A 9,793-nucleotide genomic window follows, 5' to 3' on the forward strand; every position below is an offset into this window, starting at 1 on the left:
CATGCCTACAGCTTTTCTCTTGAATCTAAACATGATGTAATACTTGATAAAAAGTCGCTTTTTGTGGTGTGTGCCATCCTAAGCATTTGCACTTATTAAAGCCCATCGACCTCAATGGGCTTAGAAGGGTATAACTCTGCTTAGGGAAACAAAATTCAAGTTGAGTATCACCTGAAAGACCAACAATATTTTCCAAGGTGTAAGCTTTTGTGAGTCAACGCTCACTTTGTCAGATACAAATGAGAACAAAGATCCATCAGTCCTTCTATCTGGGTCAGAAGGCGTGGGGTGCGGTGAGAAAGGAATGGCGCTGCCTAAGAATGAGGCTTGATCCAGGGTGCAGTCGAAGTTGTCAGATGTGTTGATTACAGCAAACAAATGTATGTGCTGTGATTGGAACACAAAACGGCGAGTGTTATTGACCACGTCTTACTCTTGTAGGAACGTTGACTGAATACTTTGTGCCATGGCCATGCAAATGCAGTGTGATGAAAGCACAGATTTGTCGACAGATGAGGGAAGCTTTGGTCCTCAACCCATTTCACGGCTGGAGGTATATCATCAGTGACTCCACTAGGAGCTATTGATTTTCAGGGCTGCATCATGCATTAACGTTTCTGTGTGTAGCACGTTCATAATGTCTGTGCATGCAGGAAAAAGACCCTCGCATAATCATGAGCTTGTTGTAAAATATATACTGGGGCTTATTTGTTTTATTTATTTATTTAAACATTTATGCCCCCCCCCCCTTTCTTTGTGGTTCAAGCTGGAACCACAGCTTACGGCTGTTTCAGACATTAAATGTTATGCCATACTCATTTTCAAGCATTATAACTATGACTTAATTTTTGTGTGAAATTAATTTCCTCATTCTAAAAAAGTTTTAAAGTTGCCATGATGCTGGGTATGTTTCTGAGACAAAGGGCATTTTCATTTCTGCTCCTATTCTTACCAGTCTGAAGGAATGAAGGTGCAGAAATGTGAGTTAATCTTAAATTCAATTTTTGTCACATAATGTTTTGATTATTAACAATTGAAACAGTGTTTAAAAGGTGATGATTTATCATTTACTAAGGAGTAAATAACCATCAATCTAATTCTTAAGGGGGGACTAAATTGTATGTCTTAATGTATTATGCTGTTGAGCAGGCAATCTAGGAGGAGAACTAACTTTGCATCACTGTTTCTTATATTAATATTAGAATAAATAACTGAAATATATCCAAAGAAGTATATTTATCAGCTTATGCTTAATTTGGTTGAGTGGAATAGTAGCACTTAGTATTTTGTCATATAATTGATGTGTCTCGCTTCTGTTCCAAATGCTTCATACCCAATAACCATGTTTTCTTTTGCATAGCAATGTGGTATAAATGCAAATGATGTGAAGAAATTAGAAGAAGCTGGATTTCACACTGTTGAAGCTGTTGCTTATGCACCAAAGAAAGAATTGCTCAATATTAAAGGCATTAGTGAAGCTAAAGCTGACAAAATCTTGGTAATTATACATTAAAGTTATTAAAATGTTAAGAAGACTGCTTCTTGCAAACTGTGCTCCATGAGCTTTTTCAAGTAAGATTAGATTTGAAAGTATCTAGAAATTTAAGGGCTTCTTAACATTTTCCTCAAAGTATTACAGCAATTCAGGGGGTAGGAAGACACAGCAGAGAACTGGAGTAGCATGTTCGTGTTGGTACTGCTGCAAAGTATAATGGTACATTTCTAATGGTTCACTTACCACCTCTGAAGTCAAAGACAAAAGATCCCTGTGACTTTGCACCTAGATGCTGCGTTATGCCTTGTTTCAGTAAACAATTGCCTTTGTTGCTCCATGTAGATGCTCTTATTGAGAAACAGGCTTATTCTACCACTGTCACTTACCCTTCCTATCACTTTCAGGCAGAAGCAGCAAAATTGGTTCCGATGGGTTTCACCACAGCAACAGAGTTTCATCAGCGGAGGTCAGAGATCATTCAGATCACCACTGGGTCCAAAGAACTTGATAAGCTCCTTCAAGGTGCAGATCTTTGCTTAGAATTCTTGCTTCCTCTAATATGTCTATTAAATGTTTGCATTCATAATGGAACATAGACAAACACATGCAAAACTTGCATCACATAGATTCTAAGTGCTAGTATTAGACAGGAATCTGTTTTGAGACCGCACAGTCTTTACAGAGTAAGCCCTGTAGATGACAGGAAGATCCTGGATCTTTTGAAAAGGAAACCACCTTTTCAAAAGATCCAGGATCTTCCTGTCATCTACTGGACTTACTCTTAAAGACTGTGTGGTCTTAAAACAGATTCCTGTCTAATACTAGCCTCACTGGTTCATGAAAATACCTGTTTGTGTCATATTCCATAGCAAGAGAACCTATTCAAAAATAGTGACTGAGAAAAAGAAGCACACAAATAGTGTTGCATACAGATCCATATTTAGATATTGAATATTACTAGATATTTGTCATAAATGTCTAGTTTTGGATTGATGTTTTTGACTGATACAGGCAGGGTCCTTGGGCTTTGGAAGCCCACCACTTGCAAAGCAGATCTTTGCTTATCCTGGTTGAATTTACATGGCTGCTTGCCATAATAGTAAATTTTCTTCTGGTGGAAATGACTTTTATGAAGTGTGTGAAGGAAGATGTTTTAAGGCAATTGCTAAAGAAGTTAGTTTTGGAAAAAGCAAATCTTGCCAGTTTCAGACCTTGAGCTTTATGGAAGGTGCAGGATATAAATCTTTAGTAAGTAAATATGATTAAAAAGATCTGTGGCACAGTGTTACTGATTTGCCCTCTAAGAGCCTTTCTCCATCTAAACTCTATTCACCATGTATTTTGTGCTTGGAACCTGTTGAGTTTTCCAGAAGTAATCACTCAGCAAAAGCCACTGTGCAAAAATAAGAAACCCATATGACCTCAAGATACCCATGAACTGATATTCATGCATTTGTAATATGTATCTGTTTTAGATATTATTTGTGAATGAGCTTGAAAATCATTGTTTCTTATTCAGGAGGAATAGAAACCGGGTCTATAACAGAAATGTTTGGAGAATTCCGCACAGGCAAGACTCAGTTGTGTCACACACTGGCCGTAACCTGCCAGGTAAGTAAATGAAACTCCAACGGAAATCAAATATTATAAATAAAATAGTCTTCCTCAATGGGATATAATTCCCATGATGCAAGAGAACTGTAGCTGTGTAGACCTTTTGACACTGAGGACTTAGCTAGAGGTTCAGCAACAGACTTGAGTCTGGGATCCTGTTTACTGCGGAACAGAGCTGCAAAGATGGGAAAGTGTAATTTGCAGCAGAGAATTAGCGGATGGGGAAAGGATGTTTATTCCTTTCTGTATCTGCCACTTTTGTCTCTAATCCACTTCCTCCAGCCACTGTCACCACAATGAGGCAAACTTCTCAGTTTCTGTGGCCTGGAATAGCTCCAGTGATATCCCATCTTCTCCTGGTGATTTGTTTCTCACAACTGCTTTGAGTGCAGCTTTCACTTTGCTTTATAAAATTGCAGGTTCTTCTTCAAAAGATTCTTCTTGGAAGGAATCTGTCATCCTTTCATCTCTTCTGTATAGTTCTTCAGTGTATTGTTCCCATCTTTTCTTTATTTTGTCCTGTTCAGTTAATGTGTTTCCATGTTGAACTTTCAGCCTGCCTAACTGTGCTTTAAATTTCCCTTTGATTTCTTGGATCTTGTGGAACAGATCTTTCGTTCTTCCTTTTTTGTTGTCTTCAATTTCTCTGCATTGGTTACTATAATTGTGTCTATGCACAAGCTGCTGGAATGCTGCATTTAGACTTCTGATTTTGTTTCTGTCACCTTTTACTTTTGCTTCTCGTCTGTCTTTGAGTTACAGCCTCTGATTGCTTGTGCCACATCTTGCCTCACTATTAGAGCAACTCAATTTCTTCTGGTTTCGTCATTTCCACAGTAAGACAAGTCATAATTTTCTGAGTGAAAATGTCCTAATCCAGCCCACTCCCAGGATTGCAATGTTTAAACGTTCTATTTCACGTTTTACGATATCAAGCTTACTGGTTTATCTTTTCTGAGATCAAAGCACTTTTGTGACAATCTGGGGTTTTCTCCCCCTTTCTTAGCTTCCTATTGACCGAGGTGGTGGTGAAGGGAAAGCCATGTACATTGACACGGAGGGCACTTTCCGTCCAGAGCGTTTGCTTGCTGTGGCTGAAAGGTCTGTGACTGTACCCTATGCTGCTCCATAATGCTGTGTCACAATAGCGCCATCTCCTGATGACAAAGCAAATGTGTGATAAGCCTTGTTTATTTTTAAGTCGCTTGCTTTGTTATTGAAAGCTCTTTACTGTTTGTTTTAGTCAGCTTAAAGGTAAGATTAGTACAGAATTGTACAAGATGTGTATTTTTCTAACAGTGACTGTATACACATAACTTGCGTTCAACAAGCATTGAAAACATGTTCCTGGCTGCAAATCCCCTGTGCCACAAAGAGTGATTTAAGAGGTAGTGTAATTCCCATTGGAATAGACTTTCTCTGTGCAACAGTGCAGGCCTAGACTTTATGTCTATGTTTTGGGGGGTAGATGTACAAAACTTTCCATTTCAGATTATTGTAATCAGGTTGAATCAGGCACAAATTTGCCAAATTACAGCTTTCTGAATATTGTAGAAGTATCTGTATTAGTTGGAAAGACACTTTGTTTTTCCTTTTTTTAAAGGACACGTGTATAAATGTCCATGTAATTTTTAAAGGAATTATATATATTTGACTGTGTGCCAACCAAGCTTTTGTTTTCTAGGATCCATGGAACTATTCTAACTATGCCCCTGTTCATTCCATAACTACTATTTATTTACTGCTTAATTGGTTTAAAACATTAGCTGCCTTTCTACCTTACAGGAACTCGAGGTGGCATAAAATATAAATAATAACAATACACAATAAAAATCATAAAAACCATGACTTTAAAATCAATAATTTAAAACTACCGGTAGGCAGAAGAACTGAAACTGATTGAATGCCATCGTGAATAAACCCTTCTTCTGCTGCCTCTTAAAGTTTGAGAGTGAAGGGGCCAGGCACACTTCCCTGGGGAGTTTGATTCATAATTGTGGGGCTGCCACTGAAAAGTCCCTCTCTCTGTACTTTTTTGAGTGATGGAATAGTCAGGAGGGCCTCTCCCTGTTATCTTAACTCCCAGGCAGAAACATAAAGAAGAAGACAATCCTCAGTCCCAAATCTTTTAGGGCTTTAATGGTCAAAACCAACCCCTTGAATTGGACTCTGGAGTGGATTGGTAACCAGTGTAATTGCTGTAGTATCGGGGTCATGTGCTCCCGATAGCTGGCCCCAACCAGCAGTCTTGTTGCAGCTTCCAAGCGCGTTTCAAGGGTAGCCCCAAGTAGAGTGCATTGCAATATTCCAGTCTAGATGTAATTAAGGCATGGGTCATTGTTTGATGATAAAACACAGAACTAAATGCGCTGCATGTTGTCAGTTATAACTAAAGAAATGTCAACTTTTTTCCAGTAGGCTACTTTGATATTTTTTTAAAAAAACACTGGTGAGCTACTCATGGGTTGAGATAACATACTGATGACTTAATTTATGGAGATTCTTTATTTAGAGTTTCTTCTGAGATGCTATTCAGACCTTTAAAAATGGACAGAGATCAGAAAACAGGTACAGCTGCAAGATAAATCCTTAGGGTATATTTTTCACTAAGCATATATAAAAAGATGAAATAGGATTATAAATCACTATTACTACCCAAAATGCAATCTGTTCTTTCTTTTTAAAAAAATGGAGATAAACAAAAATGAGAGAGCACGCATATATAGATTTTTGGCAACCAAAAAAAAAAGCAACGTCCAACACGGCTGAATGCAGCTTCCACTCCAGGTTATCCAATCAACAGGAACAAGGTTTCTTTGATGCAGAGGGAGCTGCACAGAAACAATTGGAAGAGGGAGGGATGAGGCAAACAGAAACCATCTGGAACAGTCAGGCAGGGGCATCAGACCCGACTGGATGCTCCTCAAAGCTGGACTTGCCTTTTGTCTGATTTGCCTCCCTAGGTATGGCTTATCTGGCAGCGATGTGCTCGATAATGTGGCATATGCTCGAGGTTTTAATACGGACCACCAGACGCAGCTCCTATACCAAGCCTCTGCTATGATGACAGAATCAAGGTAACAAATGTAGCATGTTCAGAGAGGGTTGCTTCCTTTAACGTAAGCGTGCTATCTTTATGTTGAACGTACATGACACAACAATTGTAGCATTTTATACACTTCCTCTAAAGGTGGCAGGATAATGGCCTCGTAAGAGTCTTTGGCATTTTTTCACCAGAACCCTTTTGATTGTATAACTGCCCTGTGAAATGGGCCTTACTCTCGCTACAGACAGTTTTCCCAGTTTGCAACATTCTGTTACTATAGTTGAAATTTTCAGAATTTCTTAAAATGTCAATTAAGTAAGTAAAAGATGGCAGCAATAAACTTGATGCCTCTCTTCAAAGAGATGTTTTGTGTGGAATACATGTGGTTGAACAAATAAAAGACAGTGGATTGGATCCAGCCAGATTTTTCAGTCCGTCTCACCAAATCCCTTTCTTTACTACAGTCCCCATCCCATGTAGGTTCCATGATCCTCAGCAGAGCTTTTTTTGGAGGTCAGGTGTGGGGAGGGGACCCCTCCTTCCTTTTTCATCAACTAAAAAGTAGCTAGCTCCCACACAGTTTTTTTAGTAGTGTTAAAGTAAAGCCAAGTACATTTATCTAAGGTCTTATCGTAACAGATTATGGGACACACATTAGTCCTCATCCAGAACTTAATCCTGTTCTTCATGAAAGGTATCTTATGCGCCACAAATATGGGTTCATCCAGTTGAACGCTTGTGCTTTTCACGCTCTGATCCGGCCCTAGGATGATCTTAACATTTGAAAGACTGTTCAGGCATAACTGGGCCACCACACTAGAAGCACCCTTCCTCTTACCATCCAGGTAATGTCACACGTGAACCAAGCGCTTCGTGCTAACCTGCTTCTTCACCCTTTGTTAAAGGGGAAGAGGAAATGCAAGTAGAAGACTGAGCAATTATATGATTATGTGGAGCATTTAGCTCAGAAGCTATGTCTGTGGAGGGGCATTCATTCCACTGTGCAAAGTCCATTTCCAGCCCAAGAATGTATGAACCAGGCCTAGACAAACCAGTTTCACATTAATGCTTTATTCAGAATAACAGCCTCCATTCTGCCATACAGTGTAGCCAGGTAGACAAAAACATGTAGGTAACACGCTAGAAATGCTTAATGTGGATAAGTTACATGCACCCTTTTCTTGTATAATGTAGAAGTCTTTCCAGTCTCGCAAAGAATATTGTATCCAAGTATCTTCAGAATAATAGAAGCAAAATGAGTGATCTTAGAAAATACCTCGGAGGGGGAAATAGAATACAAATTAATATATAAGAAAATAAACACCAAAATAGCATGCTAATTTAGCCAGAATTCTGATAATAGCAATGATATCTAAGTTAGAGCAAGGTAATAATTGTTTAGAAAGTCACCTCTCAGTTTGCCAATAGATGACATTCTTTTCAACAGTAAAACATATGCCTCACTTGCACAGCTTCTGACAAGCTGAGTTTGAAACATACATTTCCACAGCTGCTTCTTTTTTACACTAAGAAAAGTAGTTTTCAAGGACTACCGCCTGGAGTTTTTAACCAATCACAGTTTTATTACTTTAATTTTTTGATGAAGGACGATAGGCAGTCTGGGTTACCTTATTAAGGAGTGTCTGATAGTAGAATTTAACGGACATAGAATCGAGCCAGTACAAAAAGGAAATGAGGGTTTTATTGGCTGAAACCTTGGTAGGTTTCTACCTGGTATGGCTGGTACAGACCACCTGAGTCTATTTTAGAACACATTCTGTTACCCTTCTTGTCTGTCTCTGACAAATGATTAGGCTGTTCTGTTTGAGGCCAAGAGCTGGAATGAATACACAGTAATATATATATGCTATGTTCTCCAGATATGCTTTGCTGATCGTAGACAGTGCCACAGCCCTTTACCGGACAGATTACTCAGGCCGAGGTGAATTGTCAGCCAGACAGATGCATTTGGCCAGATTTTTGCGCATGCTTCTTCGACTTGCAGATGAGGTGAGCTAATCTGACTGCATTCTGTTCTCTTATTTTGTTCCATTTACAGTATTCTCTAGGTAGTCATAGGGATGAATGTGATTATATTGTATAAGTAGGCAATGACAGATCACTTGGGGCTCTTTCCATTTCTGGCAAAGAAATCGCAATTTTATCCCTCTCTTGTGACAGTTTGGTGTGGCAGTAGTGATTACAAACCAGGTGGTCGCCCAAGTAGATGGAGCAGCGATGTTTGCTGCAGATCCCAAGAAGCCTATTGGAGGGAACATCATTGCACATGCTTCAACCACCAGGTAAGACAGAACATAATCATGCTGGATCAGACCAAGGCCCATCAAGTCCAGCAGTCTGCTCACACAGTGGCCAACCAGGTGCCTCTAGGAAGCCCCCAAACAAGACGACTGCAGCAGCATTGTCCTGCCTGTGTTCCAAACGATAGCTTGAATTGATGTGGCTTTTCTTAGGTTCTGGTAGGTTATCTGATAGAGTGGGGGTGGGAAAATGGTAATTAATGTGCAGATAATTGCCGTAAAGCCAGGTGATTTTTTTTCTTAAGCTGTAGAGGGTCCTGGTTCTAATACATGCTCTAATTGATTCCTTTTAGACTGTACCTGAGGAAAGGTCGGGGTGAAACAAGGATATGTAAAATCTATGATTCACCTTGTCTTCCTGAAGCAGAAGCTATGTTTGCCATTAATGCTGATGGAGTGGGAGATGCTAAGGACTGAGTAACCCAAAGTGTTCATCTTATGACAACGGACTAATGAAAGGCAGCTGTTCTTCTGCTGATGATTCTCCTCAAGTTTTGTGACTGCCAGAGGAAGCTGTCATTAGCTAGGGATGCTCTGACTGAACATCTGATCCTCCTTGTTGGAGTTTCTATACTTAGCTTAAAAAAAAACCCTTGGACCTCTTGTCCTGTTGACCTCCTGACATCTTTTGCTGTGTTGAATAATTTCATTCTTAATGTAGTGTGGCCAGAACTCTGAGAAACACCTTATTTGCAGGACTGATGGCTATATGAAGAGTGAAATACTGCACTCTTGCGTAACTTTAGTCAAATGTCCAAAACTGTGGAACAAGTCTGGAAGAATGGCATGTTAAGGATTGGTAAAAGTTCGGGAAGAAATTATTTGTGATGGCTGAGAGTGTACTGTGTCTTAACTATTATTTTGTTTGTTTTTTAAATCTATTTAGCATTGGCTGAGAATTTGAGCAAAGAAGCTATGACAATAAAGTTCTGATTAGAAACTTTATTGTTGAAAATGTGAGCAGAAAATTTGTTGAATTGCAACTTCAGAATGGAAATTACTAGTTGCAACTTTATTTTTTTGAATCTGTCTTCTAAATTAATTCCTTCTTTGCCTTATCCCAAAAAAGCTAGGCATTGTGTTATTCTTGTGATAAACAAATTACAGGTGTCCTTCTGACAGCATTGGTGAGGTCATATCTTCTGCTTGTAAATACTTCCAAGGCATCTTGATTGTGCCAACATTTAAGACTGATTAAATTAAATCTTATACCTATATATGTTGGCTGTGGAGATCTCTGCCTTTTTGTATCCATTTACCTGTTTGTCTCTGTTAGGAAGATAGCCATGCAAAACAGTAACATTAGGTTCAGGTAGA

The 9,793-nt window shown here is 39.1% G+C and overlaps 1 protein-coding gene across 1 annotated transcript; it reads left to right on the forward strand.

Annotated features, from left to right (window-relative positions):
• Positions 1-446: 446 nt before the first annotated feature.
• On the forward strand, positions 447-8,940 carry RAD51 (RAD51 recombinase). The gene is made up of 9 exons (XM_056851402.1): positions 447-553; positions 1,361-1,498; positions 1,900-2,017; positions 3,015-3,106; positions 4,116-4,210; positions 6,073-6,186; positions 8,036-8,165; positions 8,337-8,458; positions 8,770-8,940. The coding sequence occupies exons 1-9, from the start codon at positions 467-469 to the stop codon at positions 8,891-8,893; spliced, it is 1,020 nt and encodes a 339-aa protein (XP_056707380.1). The 5' UTR covers positions 447-466; the 3' UTR covers positions 8,894-8,940.
• The last annotated feature ends 853 nt before the right edge of the window (positions 8,941-9,793 follow it).

Source organism: Euleptes europaea, chromosome 6, assembly GCF_029931775.1.
Source record: "Euleptes europaea isolate rEulEur1 chromosome 6, rEulEur1.hap1, whole genome shotgun sequence".
Lineage (NCBI taxonomy): Eukaryota > Metazoa > Chordata > Lepidosauria > Squamata > Sphaerodactylidae > Euleptes > Euleptes europaea.

Coding starts and splice junctions, on each gene's coding strand:
- RAD51 (XM_056851402.1), top strand. CDS start 467: ATGGCCATGCAAATGCAGTGTGATGAAAGCACAGATTTGTCGACAGAT. Junction 3,107..4,115: donor CACTGGCCGTAACCTGCCAG/GTAAGTAAATGA, acceptor CCCCTTTCTTAG/CTTCCTATTGACCGAGGTGG. Junction 4,211..6,072: donor TTGCTTGCTGTGGCTGAAAG/GTCTGTGACTGT, acceptor TTGCCTCCCTAG/GTATGGCTTATCTGGCAGCG.